The 26,777-nt window shown below is 38.3% G+C and overlaps 1 protein-coding gene across 2 annotated transcripts in view; it reads left to right on the top strand.

The window, feature by feature from the left end:
- The window catches only part of LOC136858678 (F-box only protein 9), a 178,926-nt gene that overhangs the window by 87,070 nt on the left and 65,079 nt on the right, over positions 1-26,777 (top strand). For both annotated transcript variants that reach the window (XM_067138399.2, XM_067138398.2), the window contains exon 7: positions 14,413-14,601. In XM_067138399.2, the coding sequence (XP_066994500.2) occupies positions 14,413-14,601 (189 nt within the window). The remainder of the gene's footprint in view (positions 1-14,412; positions 14,602-26,777) is intronic.

The raw sequence follows: 26,777 nt of genomic DNA, 5'->3' as shown, positions 1-26,777 counted from the left end.
TCTATCCTATCCGACCTCCCTTGGTCAACTCTTGTTCTTTTCCGACCCCGACGCTATTAGGTTTGCAAGGGCTAGGGAGTCTTTCATTTTCACGCCCTTCGTGGCCCTTGCCTTTCTTCGTCCGATATCTTCATTTTTCGAAGTGTCGGTTCCCTTCAATTTTTCTCTCTGATTAGTGTTATATAGAGGATGGTTGCCTAGTTGTACTTCCTCTTAAAACAATAATCACCACCATACTTAAGATGTGTCCTATCATTCTATCTCTTCTTCTCGTCAAATTTAGCCAAATTGATCTCCTCTCTTCATTTGTGATTCGATCTATCCATCTCACCTTCAGCATTCTTCTGTAACACCACATTTCAAAAGTTTCTAGTCCATGTTTCACTTTCATACAATGCCACGCTCCACACGAAAGTCTTCAAAAACTTCTTTCTAATTCCTATATCAATGTTTGAAGTGAGCAAATTTCTTTTCTTAACGAAAGTTCTTCCTTGCTTGTGCTAATCTGCATTTTATGTCCTCCTTACTTCTGCCATCGTTAGTTATTTTACTACCTAAGTAACAGTATTAATCTACTTCCTTTAAGACTTCATTTCCTAATTTAATATTTCCTGCATCACCTGCCTTCGTTCGACTGCACTCCATTACTTTAGTTTTGGACTTATTTATTTTCATCTTGTACTTCTTACCCAAGACTTCATCCATACCATTCAGCAGCTTCTCGAGATCTTCTGTAGTCTCAGATAAAATAACATCATTGGCAAATCTCAAGGTTTTGATTTCCTCTCCTTGGATTGTGATTCCCTTTCCAAATTCCTCTTTGATTTCCTTTCCTGCCTGGTTATTATGTCATTATTCCAAAGTCCCAGGATGTGTCCTATTTAATACCTGCTAAAGAAACCTGGATAGCACACTTACATCACTATTTAGTACGTTCGTAACTCCCACTATTAGAAATTTAAATTACCGGTCCCGACCACGTTACGCGCATGACAGGCCAGCGACAACTGGGCTGGGTAAGGTTTTGGTAGAGAACTTAATTTCACAGCCCCGGAGCGTGGTTGCATGTCGGCCTACAGCTGCAGGGAGCACCAGTCTTATTCTCTTTGTGTCTGACGTGTTCATGCTTAATTTTACGTTCGTAAGGCCTCTTTCAGACGGCGTGGGTTCGAACCGCTTCCGCGCTTAGACGCCGGTCCACCTTAGGCCTAAACTAAGAACTGATTGTTCAAATAGAATCTTTCTGATGAGGTTCGGACCTGCCTTCGGACAGAATAACCGTTACCTTACCTGATGAGGTGGAGAGTAACAGCCCGTGGGAGAAATGTTTGCGTGGGCAGTCCATGGTGAGTCGCGGTCCCCTGCCCACAGTTACTTGTTATTGGACATTAGTTTTTATGCATGTCATCATACACAGTGGATCGACTGTGTTCTCGACATCAGTACTGAATAGAATAGAACAGAATTTTATTGTCGTTAGGCAACTGGTAGTTGCAGTGGACAGAGTCATAGGTGTATAGTTACAAAATATTACAAGTATCTCATTAAGCACAGTAAATAAATACAGTAGAAGTCCGTTATAGCGAGAATTTATGGTAGCGAAAAATTTACTCGCTATAACGGATTGTCGTTATATCCGATTTTTGTTTCCGCGGATGATATCCACATTACAGCTTACTTGTTCGTTATTTTTCGTAATCCGATACTACGTAAAAGTGTATGTTTAATTTCATTCTGAAAAAAAAAAAAAATAGTACTGTATTTCTCCAAATCCAAGATGAACCCCACTTTTTCCTTCAAAAAATATAAATCAGGCTCAAAAAGAAGTTTGTAAAATCATATGAATGCCTTGTTATGCAGTAGGCCTACGCATTTTTAGACTATTTTTAGACGCCGAGCATTGACTTTCGTCATGCCGTATTTCTTTTTTTTTCTTTTTTTTTTTTTGCGGCTGCACAATTATTCTTTATTTCCGTGGGTTTAAGGACCATTAACTTAACATTGACATCGTAATACCGAAGAGAACTCGTTCAAAATTTTCCAGCAATACCTATTCCATGCGTCTCTACAATACAACGAAACATTAATTTATTGAAACCACCTATTCAATACTGGTTGAGTCTTTATGACTATAACAATGTCATTACATTAAGTTTGAGCATGGTACATGTTTCGCCTGCCATTGCAGGCATCATCAGCCATTAATTCTATCTCCCAAGTTAGAGCTCTGAGTGGATGCTATTTTAGGATTAATCATAGTCAATATTATTTATATAACAGTGCAAAGGAGTGATCAAGCCGTCCATGTTTTAAAGTTCTAATGTGACATTCTACTCTTGTTCACATTTAATGGAAATATATTGACTGTTAACTTTCATAATGTTGGTAATGAGAACGGCTTGATGCAATTGGGATTAATCATCTGTACATTTTTACAACTTATTGGAGATTAACATGTGCTAGAACTATTCTTAAAAACTATTTTTAAACAATTTACATAATATATTCAAACTTATGGTACATTTTGGAACTGAACTGGTCGAACTTGTCTTGAAGTGTCAATGGGATGTCTTACTCATATCCTGTCAAATGGAGAAAATGCTGATACTGGGATGGCATTGTAGTTTATTGTAGTCATAGCATTTAAATATTCTTTTTATATTTGTGGGACATTGAAACGTTCAGCTTATATGTTTTTCTGGGGAGGTCTAAATATTCTATAGATCGGCATCACTTCTTAGAAGAATGAGCATCAATATTTAGGTGCCTTATAGTAGAATGGTAAGAATGCTGTTAGAGAGTTTGATCAAGATTTGTTAGAATAACGGACCTTGGTCTTATGACTTTTTGTTGTATCTGTATCCCTTTTACGTTTGATTTTTGTCTATTTCTCGATGTTAAGTAAATTTGGATTTTTCACATGCATAATTCATACTTTCAATCACTTATAAGAAAGACAGAATCATCAAACCCTACACGAAAATTGGCCCACCCAGTAGCCATATGTGAGCCAAATGCTATGTATGTAGCTGTCACATAATTATCTGAAAAGTAATGCAATGTGAGATAATCTTACAAAAATTTTACCCTATTCAACGTTTCTAACTCAATCTGACCCATGAATAGATCAGATATCATACGACCAGTCGTTTAGGCCGCTAAATCTGATGTCTTATGGTAAAATCCTTTGTCGATGTGACGTACCATTTAGCAGCAGTAAATCTGTAAATGAAGGTCTACAATATTTTAAGCATGCGTATACTTTCGTATGTCGATCTATATATTTAATACATGACCGTATAAACTTGTTGTATGTTGTTTTGTTGTGAAGCTTTTTTGAGGTTATTCAGTGTAAGGTTGAAGAGCAGTTCACTGGGTTGTGGATGTAGTGTGTGGCTGGTGGGTATGTTGAAGTCCTTTAGACGTTAGGAGGAGGTCCTATTGTGTTGCTTGTGTGAGGTGGTCTGAACAGTTGCTTTATCTCTTTGAGGTACTATTTTGACAGATCTTCAGTCGTGATGTGGAAAGTGCCGGGCTTATGTATTTTATTTAGTGTATGATGCTACAGTTAACAATTGAGTCTCTGTACAAGTTCATGACACGCACAAAAAGAAAATGCAATTTATTCTATACGCCTTAAATATACACTGTATAACAAAAAAGAACGACGCGCCAGGAAGGAATTGTCCGATGGCGATAAAACTCGGTGGATGTGAGGAACAGATGGAAAACAAACGATCAAAAGTGCAGAACAGTCGAATGATTTATTACAGAGTTAGAGCGTTACAAAGTGAGGACGTCAATAAGGCGTTGGTCCACCCCTGGCCTGGATGCGAGCTGTTATTCGACATGGCATAGAGTGATAAAGTTCCCAGATGGTGTCCTGTGGAATTTCATGCCAAATGGTCTCCAACTGTTGGACTAAATTGGCGACATTTCGGGATGTTCGCAATCGCCTTCCCATGACGTCCCAAATGTGTTCTGTGGGAGAGAGAACAGGCGACCGAGCTTGCCAAGGAAGGATAGGGCAAGCTTGAAGACGGTTCATTACATCTTCTGGGATTTAATGTATTGCATGATAGGCATAATTACTGGTACAGTTCGCATGAACCTACCTGTGGTATTATAGTTAGGAAAGATCGCTGAAAACACGTAAATAAGCATAGGTTGTAAAAGGTCCAGTCACATAATCATGTAAGCTAATCACAACGCACTCTCGCACTCACAAAAATAAAGTGTCACATCACACACATACAGGTTACGTACTGCACACACAACACACACACAAAACACTTAAATTGCCATTTCTTCAGTCACAGAATACAGTAGTCACTTTGTAGTGAAACAGTCGTTAATCGTCAGTTGTTTTTTGTTTTGTCGTGCCTTAACACGGTACAGTGCTCCCTCAATATTTAAAACGTTCTGTAGTTCGCTGCTGTCTGTGTCATACGCAGTAATATAGTCGCGAATTTTGTCAAAGGCGGCTAATGCTTCTGCAAACGTTGGCAGGGGTTCAATTTCATCTTCGTCTTCCCCCTCGCTCGCGATCTCTTGCACGGCGCTTGCACTGGCTGTGGCAGTAGCATCATCACACAGCTGTTCTATGCTCTTTAAGCCGGCTTTACATTTACGAGTAACTCGTATACGAGCGCTCGTATACGAGTAGGAAACGCGTTTACATTTATGGTGCTTACTCGTATAAGAGTACAGTTTCCAATATGGCTCCAAGCAGATGAAAACGTCTTACTATGGCTGGTATCTTGCTGTTGTGTTTTAAAACAAGACAACAGAATGAAGCGAAAAAAGTCAGGAGCTTTTGGGTTAAAGAATCCTTGAACAAAAGACCCGTTTTTGGAATACAGGAACATTTATTAGCTGATTTATTAAACGAGGGAGGAGATGGTTATAGAGACTTCTTAAGGATGGATTTTAGTACATTTGAAATGTTGTACCTTTTGGTAAGTGGACGAAATGACTTTTATAATACCGGTACCGATATGCTAAATACTGGCATATTATTAGTAATTAATTTTTTCTAGGTTGCGCCTCATATCCCCAAAGAAAACACTCAGATGAGAAGTTGTATCAATTCTTAGCTGAACTGGCAGTGAGTCAGATTTTTAGCTACTGGAGATAGCTTCAAATCATTAGAATTCTTGACGCGTGTATCAGCCTCAATTTTTTCCTTGTTCATTCCAAAAGTTGTTGATTTTCTTTTTAACTAGATCCGTAGTTATGTTTAACTTCATAGGCCTTATTTCTCACATTGATGTCCCGATATTGAGAACACTTTAACATTCCACAGGCACTCCGCTCTGTAGTATAAATTAAAGCCATGAAGAAAATCCAAAAAAGTGTCTGTGGTCATCCAAGCTTTACCGTTCGCGTAGTATCGCACTGGTAACTTCTTCACGTTCTTAAAGCATCTCGGTTTTGCTGCTTTGCCTATAACGATAGCGATACGTTTGTCTGACCCATCACTGTTACAGCACAACAAAACAGTTATGCGGTCCTTCACATTTTTGCCTCCATGACAAGATTCTTCTTTAAGAGCCAGCGTGCGATCCGGTAAACAGTTGAAAAATAGGCCGGTTTCATCCGCGTTATAAATGTTCTTCGGTTCGTATCCTTCAAGCAGCTCTAGGAGATTTTTCCCCCGATCTTCCACAGCCGAACCGTCAACTGCAGCACTCTCGCCGGCGAGCTTTTTATACACCAGCCCGTGACGCTCCTTAAACCGGGAAATCCATCCATTCGAAGCGGACTGGATGCTTCTATGGGTGCTCAAGCGAGAAAAATAGTTTTGTTTGTAGATAACTGTGCCGCCCACCCGCAGGAACTTTCTTACGAAATGTGAAAGTTATTTTCTATCTCCCGAACTGTACCAGTGTCCTTCAGCCTCTGGATGCGGGGGTGATAATGTGCTGTAAAGGGTACTACCACAAGCAGCTGGTGCAAAGGGCTGTGTGTATGTTGGACGCCGGGAAAGAAGTGAAGACGAAGTTCAGTATTCTACAGGCAATCCACAGGAATTCTCGACGCCCGAGCTTGCTGATACCAAGAAAAGAGAACTGCTTCCATTTTAGAATATCTCGATTCCTTCCCCGTTTTTCTATTCTTTGCGGAGGATCCACATTTTTTTACTTGTTGACGTATCTCTTGTTTTTTCCCTATTATTGTATTCAGTGTCGAAGCAGGTAAGCCTAAACGTTTCGCGATGTCAACTTTTTTTTCTGTTGGATTTCTTTCAACTTCCTCTATAATCTGAAGTTTTTCTTGCAGGGTTTTCACATGCTTTACAGGTCGCGTCATTTCAATACTGTACTGTGTAAGCAACCGAAACTCGACTGCGTAAATTGTTGGTTTTCACCAGCTAGTAACACAGCCAACTGAACGAAACATTCAACAGAAAGCTCTTAACAAAGCGCAAGTTGGTGGAGGCCTTCATTGTTAGCCTGGTACAGAATGTTCCGTAAGTATGATCGCGCAAGATATCTGACGAAATTAAAATACGCTAGACTCGCAAATTCGATTCCTGCCGTCCATTCTCGAAATCTTGAAAAACACTTGATCGAGGATTTAGCGTTGATGGGACTGAAATTTCTGGACGGTTGATGCGGGAAATCGTTTCTTCGAGGAACGGATAACGCAGGATTTTAATACAGGTTTTAAATGGGATGCTCGCGGGACCACGTAGTTTGAACGAATATTACGGAAAAACGTAGTTTCAGGGAACGGATAATCGAGGTTTCACTGTAACATTATTTTATTATTGAAAATGCCATTATCGTTAAAACACCCTATATCACTGTTATAGGAATTTACATGTCTCCTGATAAATCAACAGGAGCCAGGCTGAGTGGCTCAGACAGTTGAGGTGTGGCCTTCTGACCCCAACTTGGCAGGTTCGATCCTGGCTCAGTCCGGTGGTATTTGAAGGTGCTCAAATACGACAGCCTCGTGTCGGTAGATTTACTGGCACGTAAAAGAACTCCTGCGGGACTAAATTCCAGCACCTCGGCATCTCCGAAAACCATAAAAGTAGTTAGTGGGACGTAAAACAAATATTATTATTATTATTATTATTATTATTATTATTATTAAATCGACAGAAGATGTAACAGAAGCAATTCTAAGTGCAATAGAAGAGACATCAGAAGAAGAAAATGTGATAATCGCTGGCAATCTCAGCTGTAGGATTGATCAGCCAAACTCCAAATCTGAATTGGTCATCGACGCACTAAAGGAAGAAGGTTTTCGATTAATCAACAGGAAAGAACTAAAAACTTACTTTGCACCCAATTGAACCAGCACAATAGACTTGGTGTTCTATAAAGGAGAAGAGATTAAAGTAAAGAAGGAGGTAAGCCTATGGACGTCGAGAGCAGCCCTCATCAGAAAACACATTTCAATACTAATAGAAATAGAACTGAAAGGAACATCAAAAACCTATATCAATACAACAGATGACTCAAAACTTTCAAGACTGCTCGACATAATAAAGAACTCGGAAGAAATTGAGAAAGCAACAAATCTAATACATCAGTGTCAAATAAACGAGGCAATGAATGTAGCAACATCCCTAATAGAGAGAGCTACCTTCTCGATAAAGAAACGAAGAGCCCAAATATGGTTCGATAGTGAATGCTATGTCAAAAAAAAGATCACGCTACAAGCTCTCCGCACAGCTAGAACAACAGAGAATGCTGAAGATTTGAAGACCTACGTGGCAAGGAGAAAAGAATACAGAACACTGTTGAGAAACAAGAGAGCTGCACATATTGAAGCTCTGGCCAGGAATCTCACATCGGAAGCTAAAACAGACCCTTTTGCTGTCCTGCAAAGAAAACAAACTGTGGAAATGACAGAAATACCCATGGAAAGTTGAGAAAAACCTTTCTCAACAGTGCTCAACAGAAAAAATAAGGAAAAAACAATAACACGTTCACCAATAACATCTACACTCCGCTTGGAAATATCAAAAGAAGAAATAAAACAGACAATCAATGCCGGAAAAAACAAAAAAGCAGCAGGACCAGATAAAATTTATATAGAATACTTAAAAGCAACACTATGTGTCCTCATTCCAATATGGACAGAATTGTTTAATTACTGCCTACAAACAGCAACAATCCTAGATGCATGGAAAACTGCAACCGTGAAAATGCTATATAAAGGAAAAGGAAGCACTGACAACCCAAGCTCCTATAGAGGAATAGAATTAGGAAATAATATGTACAAACTGTTCACAAAGATAATAACAGATCATCTCACTGAAATCGTTGATCCACTCATTCCGGAATGCCAATTCGGATTCCGGAAAGGAAGGAGTACAACTCAAGCAGTGGAATTCCTCAAAAATAAAATAGAAGCAGCCCTAGGAGACAAAAATGGGAAATACTACATAGTTTTCGTGGACTACGAAAAAGCTTTTGACTTCATCGGCAGGGACTTACTGAAATTAAAACTGAGGAAGTTGATCGGAAATCACAAACTTGGAAACATCATAGACACGATCTTAGACTACAAGCTTCTGGAAATAAATGACGGTATAACCAAATCTAAGAAATGGCTACAAATGAATGGAGTGCCACAGGGAGACCCTCTAAGTCTGCTTCTATTCAATGTTATGACTGCAGACATAACAAACTTTATAGAAGACATGCCATCGACCTTGCTAATAATGTATGCTGATGATATGGCCATAGGATCCACATCCAAAGAGGACCTCCAAAAATCCTGAAAAGGCTAAAGAATTGGGCCATGGAAAACAAACTAATGATAAACCAAAAGAAAACTGTGCAGATGGTTTTCAAAAGAGGAGGAAAAGTGGCTAAAGACGCAGCTTTAAAATTAGGGAACGAATCGCTAGAAACTGTGAACAAATTTAAATATCTTAAAATCATACCCCTTTCAGACCGTGTACGCACAATTGTGCGAGTTTGTATTTTATTTATGTCTGAGGTTATTTGACGTTTTCTTGGCGCTAGACCGGACTGCAGTGCTTGTGCGGGACACGTAGCATGTACTTCAGCTGTTTTTATTTAGTACTTGACCACCAAGGGGCAGGAAGAAGAGTTTAAAAATACAGTTCTTTAGCAAGATGGCAGGAAGCAGTAATGCTTAAAGTAAGTATTTATTTATTGCATTCATATTAATCTAGAAGCTTTACTGAATATCAGAATATAACCAATGAAGTGTGTAAATTGTGTAGCAAACGTAAATTGTGAACTTACAACATCGTACGTAATACCATGAGGTTTTGAATGTTGATACGCACATATGTGCGGGCTAGGCTTCCTTACAGGCAATGCATGCAGGAGTGCATATGCATGTGCGTATTCACATGTACTGAGTTCAGTTCTTTATTTTTTGCAAGTATTGAATGAAGTCCTGACACGCACAATTGTGTGGGTTCTGTTTTTTAGCCGATAGTTCTTATTTTGTAAAATAAACTATAAAAACCTGTATTTGAGAGCATTTTAGTAAGTTTTTGACGTTTTGACACCTCCAGATTTCTTTCAGGTCTGACGACAAGTTGCTGCTGCCAAAAGGGCAGTAAAAGCAAAACTCTTCCTCAATGTAGAAAATGTAACGTTTCCTTGTGTTTGAACGAAGATTTAATTGTTTTAAATTATTCCCCACTGTAAAATAGAACATTTGATCATGTACATATGTATATTCACATGCATTGAGGTAATTTTTCTTTTTTGTAAGTAGTGAATTAAGTCCTGACATGCACAATTGTGTGGGTGGTTTTTTCATATGTTAAGGGAGGGAAAATGGAAATGAACAGTGTTTTGAGTAATTCAGGTGAACTCATAATAGATCCCAGGGAATCACTGGAGAGGTGGAGGGAATATTTTGAACATCTTCTCAATGTAAAAGGAAATCATCATGGTGGTTTTGCAAACAGCCAAGCTCATGGGGAGGAGGAAAATGATGTTGGTGAAATTATGCTTGAGGAAGTGGAAAGGATAGTAAATAAACTCCATTGTCATAAGGCAGCAGGAATAGATGAAATTAGACCTGAAATGGTGAAGTATAGTGGGAAGGCAGGGATGAAATGGCTTCATAGAGTAGTAAAATTAGCATGGAGTGTTGGTAAGGTACCTTCAGATTGGGCGAAAGCAGTAATCGCACCTATCTATAAGCAAGGGAACAGGAAGGATTGCAATAACTATCGAGGTATCTCATTGATTAGTATACCAGGCAAAGTATTCACTGGCATCTTGGAAGGGAGGGTGCGATCAGTCGTTGAGAGAAAGTTGGATGAAAACCAGTGTGGTTTCAGACCACAGAGAGGCTGTCAGGATCAGATTTTCAGTATGCGCCAGGTAAATGAAAAATGCTACGAGAGGAATAGACAGTTGTGTTTATGTTTCGTAGATCTAGAGAAAGCATATGACAGGGTACCGAGGGAAAAGATGTTCACTATACTGGGGGACTATGGAATTAAAGGTAGATTATTAAAATCAATCAAAGGCATTTATGTTGACAATTGGGCTTCAGTGAGAATTGATGGTAGAATGAGTTCTTGGTTCAGGGTACTTACAGGAGTGAGACAAGGCTGTAATCTTTCACCTTTGCTGTTTGTAGTTTACATGGATCATATGCTAAAAGGTATAAAATGGCAGGGAGGGATTCAGTTAGGTGGAAATGTGGTAAGCAGTTTGGTTTATGCTGACGACCTTGTCTTAATGGCAGACTGTGCCGAAAGCCTGCAGTCTAATATCTTGGAACTTGAAAATAGGTGCAATGAGTATGGTATGAAAATTAGCCTCTCGAAGACTAAATTGTAGTCAGTAGGTAAGAAATTCAATAGAATTGAATGTCAGATTGGTGATACAAAGCTAGAACAGGTCGATAATCTCAAGTATTTAGGTTGTGTGTTTTCCGAGGATGGTAATATAGTGAGTGAGATTGAATCAAGGTGTAGTAAAGCTAATGCAGTGAGCTCGCAGTTGCGATCAGCAGTATTCTGTAAGAAGGAAGTCAGCTCCCAGACGAAACTATCTTTACATCGGTCTGTTTTCAGACCAACTTTGCTTTACGGGAGCGAAAGCTGGGTGGACTCAGGATATCTTATTCATAAGTTAGAAGTAACAGATATGAAAGTAGCAAGAATGATTGCTGGTACAAACAGGTGGGAACAATGGCAGGAGGGAACTCGGAATGAGGAGATAAAGGCTAATTTAGGAATGAACTCGATGGATGAAGCTGTACGCATAAACCGGCTTCGGTGGTGGGGTCATGTGAGGCGAATGGAGGAGGATAGGTTACCTAGGAGTATAATGGACTTTGTTAAGGAGGGTAAGAGAAGTAGAGGGAGACCAAGACGACGATGGTTAGACTCTGTTTCTAACGATTTAAAGATAAGAGGTATAGAACTAAATGAGGCCACAACACTAGTTGCAAATCGAGGATTGTGGCGATGTTTAGTAAATTCTCAGAGGCTTGCAGACTGAACGCTGAAAGGCATAACAGTCTATAATGATAATGTATGTATGTATGTATGTTAATTTTTATTTTGTAGAATAAACTAAAACTATATGTATTTAAGAGCATTTTAGTCCGTTTTGACGTACAAACAAAAATTCACACCGCCAGTTTTCTTTCAGGTCTGAAAGGGATACTCCAACCAACAATGATTTCCCTCAGCAATCATATTCAAGATAGAACATTAGCAGCAATCAAAGCCATGTACAGTATAAAATTTATAAGAAGTTTATCAATCGAAATAGCAATGGCACTTTTCCGGACTGTGATTTCCCCTATTGCCACCTATGGAATTGGCATCGTATGGAGAAATTAACAACAAATGACCTACAAAGAATTGAAAAAGTGAAGGCAAGATATCTCAAAAGAGCTACCGGGGTGGAGTTTTCAGCTCTATCAAGATTGGTATACCAGCTCACAAAGGAGACATTCATTGAGGACATACGTCTCGGCCTACTACTACCAGCTACTCACCAATATCAGGAAGCGGATCGGTTACTGTCAGAGAAATCAAAGGAAATCGACCCCGAGTTTTTTGGTACGGATGCAATGATAGATCGAAATTGGACCAAGGAGCTTCAGGAGCAAAGATATGTGATAACCAGATATGCAATTCACGGTTTCCGTCATAAGATTTGCACAACGAAGATTTTTCACTTCTCCAATAAAGACTGTGTGTGCTCTTTGTGTGGGAACAGATGTGAACAATATCACCTTCTTAAGTGCAAAAACAGAACAAAATCTGTGACTCAGTATAGCATAGACTGATCTTAGATACACTTTATACTCTTTTGAGGGAACATTATACTACTACTACTACTACTACTACTACTACTACTACTACTACTACTACTACTACTACTACTACTACTACTACTACTACTACTACCACTACTACTACTACTACTACTACTACTACTACTACTACTGAAAGTGTGAAATAGTCTTTTAAACCCTTTATATTTTTATCTCATCCCTGTGCCTGTGTGTATCTGTCTTCTTGTCATACACTTCCTTCTCATTTGTCAAGATGCCTTTCAACAAGTGTTGATGCTTGACCTCCTGATCAAGATGGGAAGCAGAGAAAAGCTCATCAGGGCTATAGAAATGGCTATAAGAGAACTGGGATTGATAAGGAGAAAGCCCATCTATTTGAGGTTGGCAATTTATGTATTGTCCTTTGTCTCTCTTCTTCCTACACCAGCCTGTCTTAATGTTTATCCTATTATGTGTTCCATTTCATGTTTCCGTATTTGTGTTTTACTTGATTTGACACTCCTTTCTTCCTTTCCAATACTTATATTGACCCATGTTTAGTTTTCAGAATAGAGGGAAAGGAGGTTAAATTGTTCTAGTCCTATGCTTGATTTTGTAGTGTATCTTATTGAGAGTACATTTTTAAAAATAATTTTCCATTTCAGCAATGTCATTTGATTCATAATGGTTGTAAGGAGATTAAAGAGGAAAGATGGAAGGACAGTTAGAAGAGGAGGAATGACAGAGGAATGGTGGATCCTATCTTCAGTATGAAACAGCTGATAGAAAGACATTGGGAGTATAGCACAGATCTAGTGATGACATTTCTGGATATAGTAAAGGCATATGATAGTGTACCCAGGGAAAAGGTATGAGAAATAATGGTAGGTGAGGGAGTTGGCAAACAAAGTATGGAAATTCTACATATAGTGTATGACAGATATTTTAGCTGTGTCCAGATCCAAGTTGAGGAGACAGAGTGGTTTAAGAGTGTCACTGGGCTGAGACAGGGAAGCATGGTATCACCACGGTTATTGACAATTATAGTGGATGAAATTGTGAAGGAGTTGAAGGAAGTGAAAGAGAGATGAAGCTAATGAAATTTGCTGATGATATTATGGTGTGGGGAACGAACACTAAAGTAGTACAACTCAACATACTAACTGAGAAAAATGTGAAATGCAGCACGGAATCCAGTGTAGAAAAGAGCAAGATAATCTTGATAACAAGAATAGTGAAAAGAATCATAAATATTGGAGATCAGAACCTTGAAATTGTGGACAGTTTTAAATACCTAGGAAGCGAACTAAGCAAGGCTGGATATAGAGATTAGCAACAGGCGAATGCATTCTACCAGTGTGTATTGAATCTAGTTTGGAAGGAGGTGGTACCGGGAAGTGATGTACAAGAAGTACTATACACCCATATTGGCATATGCACTAGAGAACTGGACAGGGATAAGAAGAAAGGGAAGTAAAATTCATTATAAATTTGATAGGAAAGACAGAGTGAAAAACAGTATTCAGGAGATAGTGGGTTCGAACCCCACTGTCGGCAGCCCTGAAGATGGTTTTCCGTGGTTTCCCATTTTCACACCAGGCAAATGCTGGGGTTGTACCTTAATTATGGTCACGGTCTCTTCCTTCCCACTCCTAACTCTTTCCTATCCTATCATTGCCATAAGACCTGTCTGTATCGGTGTGATGTAAAGCCACTTAAGAAAAAAACAAAACAAAGTGAGAGATGAAAATGTCGGGAAGGAAATCGGAGTAGAAAACTTGAATGACAGAATTGAGAAGAATAGACTAAGATGGCTTGGACATGTAAAGATAATGGAGGAGGGAACGATACCAAAACAGATGATGGAGGCTAAGTTAGAGGGTAGGAGAGCAAGATGGATAGACTTGATCAAGACCAGTATAAGGTGTAGGAACCTGGAATGAAAAAGAATTACCAAGTAAGAATGGTGGAAGGAGAGAGGAAGATGGAGAAATACTATAAATGCCGCAACCTGACTGGAGCTGGATAAGGGGAAATGATGATTATGATGATGATGATGATGATGATGATGATGATGATGGTGCTGTATATTTTGGAGACTGTCTCAGTTTTTTCTCAGATTTTAATGTAGTTGTTTTTTATTTTTTTTATTTACAGAGTGTGGGGAGTCAATTGTGGAGACCTATCAAAATACGAATCTTGGCGACAGATGTTCCTTGAGCGGCCTAGACTACATTTCAATGGCTGTTATATTAGTAAGACGACGTACTTACGCCATGGTGAGAATAGTTTCCAAGATCAGTTTTATCGTCCATGGCACCTGGTCGAGTACTATCGTTATCTTCGGTAAGTCCCCTTATTCTTATGCTCGACATATTTATTCAAGTATAAAACTTTTAGATATTGAAATAATAACAATTGTGTGAATGTACTGTATAGTCCAAATACTTAGTAAACATCCTTCTGAGAGACTGGTGGGGGGGCGTGGTCTTGCAGGTAGGGTAGGAGGTCTGCTTAGCATGCTTTCTCTCTTCTCAGTTCACTATCTCTTAACTCACTTGTTGACAAGTATTCAAGCACTGTGTACACATCCTTAGCAAAGGAAAATGAACACAACGAAAGTTGTTCTGATGGACTGCATATGCATATGTGGCTGGGAAGCGTGACCAGTCTTAAGGAAAATAATGGATAAGAAGTGCATTGTGGCATACAAGGTTTTGTTTCTTCAACGACAATATGTAATTATTGTTTCATGACTGGCGTGCGACATCATGGTCAAATTATGCAAATTTAATTTTGAACCTAAAATAAAAATGCAAAACTCGAACTTACTGAAGTTATTGTATTTTATAATGTTGCAGAACTAAGTTAAAATAATTATGATACACTAAATAAAAATGAATATAAATAACAAATACAAAGTGGGCTAGTGCATCACTGAGCGCTGCTTGCTGAACACATGCGCAGGTCTGTTGAAAAGTAGCAGCCTGAAGTGTAAAATAAAAAAATTGATAAACTATAAAATGCATAGTAGGGTCTGCCTACAGTCAGCGTATTATTAATATTTTTGGAGAAATTATCACTCGTCTCTTTCATCGGAGGTTGGCTGCAATGGTTCATCACTCATTTTTCTGGAAGGTAGAATGATCTTTTCTTCAAAACTCTTCACAACGATTTCATGTGAAATTAGCCGTCATGCCCAGGTTCAGTTTATTGATGATGATAATTTTATAGTCTCAGCTATCATGTGCAAGCAATTTAATTTTACGCCATCTGGCTGCTTGCTCATCAGTTTCGATGTTCCATTTCCAGGTCGCTCTTTGGCGTCTATGGCTTAGTTTTAATTAATTTTGTCAAGTGAAGACCAAATGTGTCACCAGAGATATTTTATATGCTGATGTCGTACCACATGGAATGTCAAATGAACTTCTTTCTGCCCTTCAAAAATCCGACCTCTGCCGGGTTTATACTTGCTGCCTTGGAAACCAGAGGCCGACCCTCTACCACTGATCCACAGAGGGAGCTGATGTATTAGAGGGAAGACCTTTTGATTTTTCTGGTTGACATCAGCACATGAGATCCTGCAGTAATCCATTTTGCATAAATCCACCACACATGGTCCTTACGCACTATTAATGCTCGCATCAAGTGGCTTCAGAATCAGTGTTAAACTACCAGGAATGGTGGGCAGATTTGAATTAATCTTCGACATTTCTTGTAGAATGTTGTTCAACAAGATGGCCATGGAAGCTGTCCATAGGTAGGAAAGACTTGCCGTGATTTAACAGATGTCCAGGACATCCCCCCCATACAACACACATCTGATCTTTTCTTAGGTCGGACACCATCCAGCCCTTTTCTTGTGCACGAACATGTAGTCCAGGAGGAAACTTCCTTTTGGGATGTTTTTCCTTTTAAATATCATGTATGGTCGGAGTTTTTGCCTGTCTGCAGTGATTTTAACCGTTCTTTTTCTGTTTCTGGATATTTGGCAGTTTTTGGTGTCCAGAATGTTAAGGCTGTCTTCTTGGCACATTGCAACTGTACATTGGTGGTTTGCGTTATGACACTGGATGCACCTTTTTTATTGATTGTGGTGTTCTTTGGCATATCAGAGATAACATATATATTTATTTAAGTAAAATTTACGATTCCACCTATTCAATACAGTATACTTTTGCAATGCATTTTGTTACATTACAGTTTAAAATCTATTTGGTACCAGTTTCGACCCTGTTTGGGGTCATCATCAGCCATAAACATTCAATTATACTATTCAGTCAAAAAGTCCTAAAACAATACATTTTTAACATGACATTTTAGTTAAAATAAACAAATATGACATTGTCAAGCTTAAAAGTTAGATGATGATGAGGCACAGAGGTGATAAAAAACTCATGTAAAGTAAAAGGAAAAAAAATTGTAAGGAAAAATTGCGTGGGTAATTACGATGTTATCAAAATGTAATTCACCTCACATAATATACCATATTTTCTCACATAATTTACACATCCCAATATTTTTGAGTCCCAAATGGAGAAAAAGAAATGTTCATGTATTTGACGTACACATTTCTTCAAACATCCGTCACGCAGCTCCGGATGCGTTTTGTAATTAAGATGTTAACTTCTCAGGTTGCAGCCTTCCTATTGTAAAACCGGGCATTCCAAATACTGGTCATCATGTTGTTATCAACAAGTAGGAAAAACCACTGCACTAGTTCAGCGAGAGAATCGGCACAAAAGTGACTGGTGACGGTCTATTCCAGTCTGGTACAAACATATTTTACGAGTGTTTCGGGTACGGGACATGCATTTTCTGTTATCTCAAAATTGTTTTTTAGTCCACAGTGAGCAAGTATTTGAGTACTGTAAAACCTCGTTAATTCAAAGTAGTTGGGATGCAAAAATCGGGCTTTGAATAACGTGATTTGTAATTAACCACCAACTCATAATTCAGAAATGCTAAGCCTTGCCGTGTCTCAAAATATTCTAAGACCCATACTGCATGCAATTAACCTTGATTCACCTTTCAAATGCCATGGGAAAAAAACTATTTCCAAAATGTATCCAACAAGCTGCATTTACACTACCGTATTCAAATAATGCACTTGGATAACTCACTGACAAACATAACCTCATGTGTTGTTGTTTGAGTCATCAAATTGGTTTGATGCAGCCTTCATGTTACCCTATCCTGTGCTAACCTTTTCATTTCTACGTAACTGTTGCATCCTACATCTGCTCTAATCTGCTTGTCATATTCATACCTTAGTCTACCCCTACTGTTCTTACTGCCTACACTTCCTTCAGAAACTAGCTGAACAAGTCCTGGATGTCTTAAGATGTCCTATCATTCTATCTCTTCTTCTCGTCAAATTTAGCCAAATCGATCTCCTCTCACCAATTCGATTCAGTATCTCTTCATTCGTGATTCGATCTATCCATCTCACCTTCAGCATTCGTCTGTAACACCACATTTCAAAAGCTTCTATTGAAGATCTTCAGAAACCTTGTGCAACAGAAACCTTGTGCAGCAGAAAAAAAGAAGCATAATTCAAAGACGAGGAGAAATCTATGCTTGCTCCCCTGAGCAAGTGCTTTATTCAATGGATTACTGTACTGTATGCATTTTAGATGCCCTATACTTGCACGGAAAGTACCCGATGCTCTTAAAATATTGTGTTCTATTGAACTTTCCTATGATGAGAGGAGAAAATCTCTCACTTCTGTCTGCATTACAACACAGTACAGTGACTCAATCCTTATACGATTTCCTGCCATGGCACTTCTCTCATAATTCAGAAATGCCAACCCTTGCCGCATCATCAAGTATTCTAAGACCCATTAATGCATGCAGTCACCTTGATTCACAGTTTAAATCTTTCAAATGCCATCGGAAAAAAACTGTTTCCAAAATGTATCCAACAAGTTGCATTTACATTATTCAAATAATGCACATGGATCACTGGCAAACATAACTTCACACAACAAAATGAAAAAGGAAAACACGATTCAAAGATGAGGACAAATTATGCTGGCTCCCCTGTACAAATGCTTTATTTTTTGGATTACTGTATTGTTTGCATTTTTTAGTTGCCTTATGGAGGGAGACCTAGCTCAACAGTGGAAAAAAATGCCAATATTCATTCGATTGTTTAATATGACACAAATGTTTTTGAAAAATGCTGCTCATATCCCAGTACTGGCATGTTTCCTGGCAACCAGAAGCAGCTTCAATAATTTCAAAATTCTAATTATAACATTTTAAAATAAAATATTCAAAATTTCCTGCCTTTTTAACAGTATGTCACTGTTTCCCTTATAAATTCCAGGTTTATAAGACTTTTTGTACGTTTCCTTTTTATAACTGTTTATCAAACCTCCACCTACAAAATGAACCTCAATCACTAAAATACATTGTGATTTAGATATTTTTATCGAGTTTTTATTCTGAGCACCTGAAAATATTAGTTTTTTTTGTAAATAAATATTTTATATAATATCAAATATCAAATACAAATGCTGTTGATCTGATTGAGGTACAGATTGTAGTACAACACTGTGGGAGCAAACCCTGAAAAAATCATCATTATCTGTGAAACAGTAAGAGACTTATGAAGGAAACCACATTAAAAATTATTTTGAGAAAAACGGCGATGAAGATTCTTGCATACAAAGAACAGAACTTCCGAACTCCTCATCTTTCAAAACTGTCCTGGGCCATAAGTCACTCCTTCTTTATCCTGTTTCTTTCCTTCTGCCTGCAATTTGAGTCTCTTTCTGCATCTCCTGGCTTCCTTTGTGGACTCCTATGCTCTCTTTTCAGCTGAGTTAATTCTTGTCACATCCTTCTGATTCAGTTCTTGAGTGCAGTAAGCTCCAGGTTCCAGTCCCATTTGTTTTAAAACCTTGACTCTTCCATTCACCCCATCATTGAAAGTGATTGCTGCATCTTTTGCTGCTATCAACACAGTCTTTTGGCCACAGAATCCTGTTTTAGGGCATACTTTCCAAATTTTGGCATCAAAAGATTCATTACTATTCTGAGTGTGACTGCCCACACACTGCTTCAAAAGATCACTAGAAGACAAGTCTTTAAAAATTGGCCTAATTTCTTTCATTATTGCCACAGGTATGTTATTCTTTTGTATTCTTTTTCCTTCCCTTCAGAGACAGTCCTCTGATAACTACACCAAGAATCAGCTTCCTTGGGACAAAAATCATGCTAAGGATTTTCATCAGTTGAGGCCTTGTGATGACATATATCCCTAATGGCTGTTTTCATTTCTGAAGCTGAAGTGCTATTACACCTAATGGCATTACCATAGTTCACTGTCAATGTGTTAATGACAGCATCAGTGAGCCTATTTTTACCTGACAGTGGTTTGCCATCTTCTAATTTTTTCCCTTTACACTTAGCCTTGAGATTTCTAAGACGAGTCCCCATGCATTTTTGAACAAGCCCTACACATTCTATTTTGTTTATCTTTATGTGAGGCCCATAGGGCTGCATTTCACTGACTGCACTATAGCTTTTTGTATCACCATCCCCAATGTAACTGACATATTTCAGCCCCCGCCTCTCTTCTGGCAGACTGAATATTAGTTTCATTCCCTCCACCTCCATGTTGATAGCTGTACCTTTGTGATTTATTTCACATAGTTCTGAATGCATTTCCATGAATTCAGCATACTCTATAGTATTAAAGTATGAAGGCTTTCACGGCCGGTGTCAATATAATAAAATTCTTCCGGGCTGTTATGCCGTGGTCCACTCCTCTCGCTTCTCCCAGACGTTTCGACTACTGTTTCGACTGCAGTCGCCAGCGGGATACAGGAGAGCGTATCTACACGACGCCACAGAAGATGACTACCGCAGCAGTAGTCGAAACGTCTGGGAGAAGCGAGAGGAGTGGACCACGGCATAACAGCCCGGAAGAATTTTATTATATACTCTATAGTGTTTTCCTTCCCATTCCAACGATCACATCCCTTACATACTGATGAAAGTACTTCTAAGTCCATAACTTTACCAGTTTTAGTTCCAATAACAGCAGCTACACCATGGTGTGAAGTGTGGCCCCTAGTCAGCCAAGTTCCATCACAAGACACTAATAGCTCGGAAGAATTGCTAAGTTGAGATTCTTCTTTAGCAGCCTGCATCATACATTCTTCTGAAACTGTAGCAGTGGCATCAAGAATATGATCAACAATAAGGCTATAGGTACTTTTGTGCACAGGTGGTGGCATGTTCATAATGGCACAAAACATTCTTAGGCCTTGCAGTCCCTGCCCAATACACCTCATGGCATAAGCTGCTCTCCTATTTACAGATAAAACATTATTTGTTTTCCCCAACATTGCACTGTTGTAAAACGTACCTACTTCTAAACATGATGCACAGGTAAGTGTAACTTTACAACCCAAACCTCCTATATTGATTAGGTTAAGTTCCACAGACTCACCACACACACATCTAAGACACTTTTGTAACTCACGAAACATAATATTGACATCAAAAATGTAGCTACCCAGATCACTGTCACTTTCAACTCCAACTTCACGAGTAAACATTTTGCCAGCTACACTGAGGTTAGGTCTCAAAGCATCATTAGCGTCACTCACTGCTTGTTTTCCTGATTTATTGTGCTGATTTTCTTTGAAACACCGTTTCTTAGTTTCATAACACACCTTTCTAGCACCCATACTGCAGAATATTTCACGTTTTACTTCAAATGACACAACTGAAGATCACACCGATGTTATTGTTTACAAAAGAGTATTCAACACATGGGGTTTGTTTCCATGGATATTCTATAATATACATGTATAAGACTCCTTAGAAACAAAACACTAATGTGTCTCGCATTGTTCATATCGATACTACCTATGGCGCGTGGTTTAGAGGCCGATAGATTTGCAAAGGAAAATAGAATGACAGTAAACGAAGAAGGGTGTGTGGCAGCAAATGTCCGCTGGTGACAATGTTATGCATATCTTTGGAACCAGGACAGATATTCCAATAATTCTTTCTGCGAAGTAAACCTAAAACTAAGCTTAACAAAATATAAACATTTTTTAAAATTGCCATTTTTTTACCCAGTAAGCTGTGTCTCCCCCCTTATACTTGCACGGAAAGTGCATAACGCCTTTAAAACGTCGTGGCTTATCAAACTTTCCTATGGCGTGGGCAGAAAGTCTCTCGCTTCCGTGTGCATTGCAACATAGTACAATGAGCCCCACCCTTGTACGATTTCCCGGCTGGCACTTCTTTCCTTTAAAACCATGTCCGTTTGGTCTCGGCATTAAAAAATCCAATTCAGTTTCATTGGCATTGATAGTATTATTCGGTGCGTACGAATTGATTATATGAGCCACGCTTTTTCACCAACTGTCGGCAGCGCCAGTGCGCGGATTCTGCTTCTCTGCACACTGCCTGCTACATGATATTGCGGCGTTCCTTAAAACGCTGAGCACAAAAGGATTACGATTTCACTCGAACTTGGCAAATATGAAGCACATTATAGACACATCGAAGTGAGTGAAAGTGCGGAAAGCTATCCCTGTACGTTCCGGAAGACGCCTTCTATCATGACACGGATAAATTTTGAATTTAAATTACTCTGTAAAATACTTTCTTTTTAATGTAAAGGCAGTTTTGAATTAAAAGTCTGAATTTCTGTAATGGGGCCGATATTGTTCTTCACATTACGAATTACCCGTATTTCGAATTAAACAATTTAAATAACATGCAAAACTGTACCTCATTTTTCTGGGAACAAGAGCTTCTTCGAATTAGGCAGGATTTTGAATTAACCAATTTTGAATTATTGAGGTTCTACTGTAATACTGCATCATATAAACTAGCGGTGATCAGTTACACCGAAACCTACGGGAATAGGGCAGCGGGCCACAAGTATTCAGTGCTCGATTGCAACGTGCGCTACCGAGTTACAGAGAAGTGCACTTCAAGCGGCCAACAAATCTCGCAAAGCATTTCACGCACCAAAAAGTGGCAAGTTTCTGAAAGTAGAGGATGATTCGCTTAAATATATGATTTCGTTATACAACGTTGGATGTGCCATTTCTCACGAAATGTTGTATTTTAAAGGACAAGAAATAGCTGCTGCATATAGAATCAGTGTCTCGGATTTGAAGGTTAGCCAAGACTGGATTATTAATTTTATGAAGAAAAATGGATTTTCTCTTCAACGAAGAATAACATTATGGCAAAAAATGCCAAATGATTTCAGCCAAAAAGTAATTCATTTTCATCACTTTGTGATTGAGGAGTGTAAAGTGAAAGAATATTTGCTCTCCCAAATAGGAACCGCAGATCAGACACCAATCGGTTTCAGTATACCACAAAATCAAACAGTCGATAAGAAAGGGTCATAGAGTGTTATCGTACGCACTACCGGAAGCGAAAAACAACGATGTACTGCAATGCTTGCTGTAACAGTGTGGCTACTCCAACCACTACTCTTATACCTTCATATCTTCCACACAATATAAATAACATTTGTTTGAGCGCCAGTTGCTTTTTTAAGAAAAACAACAAAATTCGGTAGAGCATACCTCTTATATCAATTATCTCAAGGCGTGAGGTGATAAACTCACATATCTGGCAATATACAGGGATATGGATCAGGAAAATATTAAATTACTGTTGCATTTCCACAATTGAGGATTGTACATGGAACTGGAATCACTTATTATAATTAAAATAAAACTGAGTTTATGACTATAATTTACGTCACAATGAACAATCATTGACGTCTTTTAATTTAACAAAAGAAATATATCGTGAGATTTGCGGTACTAAGAAAAGGAAAATTTAATCTAAACAAAAAAAGCTATTGGCATGAACTTGAAGTGAGATGTGATATCGCCGCTGATTACATTCTTCTTCATGTTATGAATGCATAACATGTCTGATGCTTTAATTACCTGATGTCTGCATTCACCGCTGTTGAACTTGAAATTCTCGGGAAAACCTCTGAGCTGAAGTCGGGAGCCGTCTGCTGTTATCTTCTTATATAACAAGGAGTTGGCCTACATACCATGTACGCGTGTAGGGAGCTCCAATGTAATTACGTCCACTCAATATATTATAAATAATTGGAAAATATTATTGAAACATCTTGTGAAGTCCATCCTCACAAGAAGATGATGTTTCTTTATCAGCATAGTACCCGTCTCTGCTCGGATACAACCACCACTTGTAGACCTCCTCGATGATTACAAGACCTCTTGAAAACACAACTCTTAGCTCTGACCATCACACTAAGACCACTTCTTCCATTTGATACCTCTGACGGTTTCATATGATCTGAACGATATGATCTGAACGATATGATCTGAATACCTCTCCCCACCATAGCATCAACTTATATAACCTCGCGATGACGACTCATCTCCCTACTCGCTCTTCATCCCTTCCACTTCAACATACAGTAGCTGGCGAATACTGACACTTGGTCGCAATCACGTGCCCACGCACTGATGTCATCAGTCAAGTGTTGTCTAAGCGTACCCAAGCGGCTTGAGAATGACTAAGCTGAATGCGTCACCGGAAAATTTACTTGCACAGTTAAACATAGCCTCGATTGCAAAATACTATGCCAGCTCATCCAGCCAGAGTTACAAGCCACAGCATGACAATATGAAACCAACAAATCTCACTTACTACAATACAGAATAATTACAAATAAATTTCACTTAACCTATGATTAAATACAATAATATACGTGATACCTAATTATTACAGTCTAAATGATGAGAAACAGAATATATAAAATCTAATGAATCGGGTTAATAATAATAATAATAATAATAATAATAATAAATACTGAATGGAATCTGTAACCCTGTTGTACAGTTACAGAACGCCTCCCTCATGAAATAATCGATTAATTGAATCGATTGATTCATGAAATATATACATAATCACATGAAATCGAGTACACCAATATATACATGTATAAAATGCCCTTTACAAATTGGGTACATAGTATCATCCATCTGGATGTTCGTTGTTACACATATAAAACATTGATCAATTATCATTTTCACTTTGATTATACAGTATTATTTACATACAGAGATTACATTTCTTTCTCACTTCTGTCGTTTCAAACGTTCATTGAGTGTTCAAAAGTAATTCTCGAAGACATTTCATTATATACACTGTCTCCAAGCACTGGAGTTTATTGCACTGCCGTGCTTCACTTAATATCGCAACACACGCTAATTTCACTGAAGTCCTGTTCGCAGTGCCAGCTTCATAAAACATGGTGAATTAACATAATAATAAAAATTAATCAACAAACTCATATGATATATTTCTTAAGATTTCTTATATTGTATGTGCCTACGATATTTCCGTCCTTGTCTTCTAATGAATAAGCACATTTCCCAAGCCGTTTCACTACGGTGAAGTATCCCTGATATAACAAGAAAAACTTAGAAAATTGACCAGCTTCTGCTGATGACGGGAGTGGCACTCTGAGTAAAACCTTGTCACCAAGCTCAAATTCATCCAATTTAGTCTTACAAAAATTATCATGCACAATCTTACCGTGTTATCCTTCTTAGGTATAATAACAAGTGGATTTAAATTAGGACTACATGATGGTTCAATTATATTATAATCTAGCATAATGTCAATCTGCTCTTCAACAGCGCTAGCGTATTTTAACGGAATGGGATATTTCGGTCCTACAAAAGTTGAGTTATCAATAACATTAAATTTGTGTTCGTAAAGATGTGTTCTACCAGGCCGGTCACTAAAAACTTCACTATGTGATATCAATACTTCACACAATTCATCTTTCTGACTTTCCGCTAAATTACATTTTTCCACTGTCTCATACAATTCATCTCTAGAATCTCTCTGTATAGACACATGACAGACATCAATATTTTTCCTAATATTAGGAATTTCACAAGATCCTTCCGTACTAGAACACACTTTATTCGCACTAATTTCTGACAAAACATCATATGGTAAACTGACTTCCCTGCTACTCTTTCCCCAAATAAGATTGACATTACACAGATCAAAATTTAATTTAGCCTTGTGACACGTTAACCAGTCAGTACCTAAAATAATGGCATAAACTAAATTAGGCACCACTAAGCATGGTTGGAAAATACATTCTCCACTTATGTTAATGGGGACAGCTATTTGTTTATTCACTCTTTGAGACTTGTTTCCAACAGCTGTTACGATGAACGTATTTCTCACTGGAATTTCCGCTACCTCATACTTCTCTCTCAAAACTTCCTCATACAGCTTGGAATTTACACATGACTTCTCACTACCAGAGTCCAACAAAATCTTAACTTTTCTGCCCCATATCAACAGTTCAATCGTCGGTGTAACAGTAACACTACTTAAATTATCCTCATTACATAATATAAGATCACTTAACAAATCTTGCCTTATATCTAAATTTAAATTACACTTATAAAATTTATTGTCTACGATTAAGTCGTCACTTAAAACATTTGAATTATTGCTACTTAGGTCACAATCATGTTCACTTACAACTATAGGCTGATCGACATTAACATACTTATCTGCCTTATATGTGAACTCACCATTTACGGACTGTCTCAGTGACCTGTTTATACAGTCCGTTGCGCGTTTAAAGTACTTGGTTCGGTTATGACTTGTTGGTTACACACCTCAGTCGGCCTCCCCTGTTGCCTATTTCCTCTAGCGTCATTATTATTATTATTATGGCCTGTATTCTCCCGCCTCGCAGCTTCTGGTTGACTACCATAATCACGCCTCCCAGTCCTGAAATTTTCCGAACTATTTTGATAATTTCTCTCCCTGTGGAAATTATTATTAGGTCTCTCCTGATATTCTCTTCTGTAGTTACGATTATTCATAGGCCTGTCCTGATTATTAGATTGGTTACCCCTTCCTTCTACATTCCTATTAGGTGTCCTACTATTATTCAAGCTACTACCTAAGGCATCAAAACTTTCCAACAAAATCTCCATTTCCTTAATAGTCTCCACTCTTTGCATACAAACAGCTTCTCTTATTCTATCGGGATAGTGCTTAACCATAAGTCTAACTATATCAGTCTCAGGTCCAATACATTCTAAATTTCTCCACACCAAAACATGAGCCAAAAAGTATTCAGTCATTCTAACACCCTCGTTAGAATTATACCTGCCAAACATTACTCTCTCTCTCTCTCTCTCTACTCTGAACACCTTCACTCCAAAATTTAGCTATGAATTTCTCCTTAAATTCAGTTAGACTAGCCATCGAGCTTTTATATACTTGAAACCAAGACTTAGTCTCTCCTACGAAAGCATTAGATAAGATCTCCAATACAGTTTCCCAGCTAATAATATTGTCTCTTAATTGAACAGTAAATTTCTTCTCTACTACTCTCATAAATTCCATCGGGTTAAATTCTTTCCCAGAAAACTTAGGTATATCATGATCTCTGGTGATTAAACCATTATTTACAATTATCTCACGTACATTCTTAT

The sequence above is a fragment of the Anabrus simplex genome, chromosome 1, assembly GCF_040414725.1.
Source record: "Anabrus simplex isolate iqAnaSimp1 chromosome 1, ASM4041472v1, whole genome shotgun sequence".
NCBI lineage: Eukaryota > Metazoa > Arthropoda > Insecta > Orthoptera > Tettigoniidae > Anabrus > Anabrus simplex.
The sequence above is the reverse complement of the archived record's forward strand: the minus strand, read 5'-3'. Positions and strand labels throughout refer to the sequence as shown.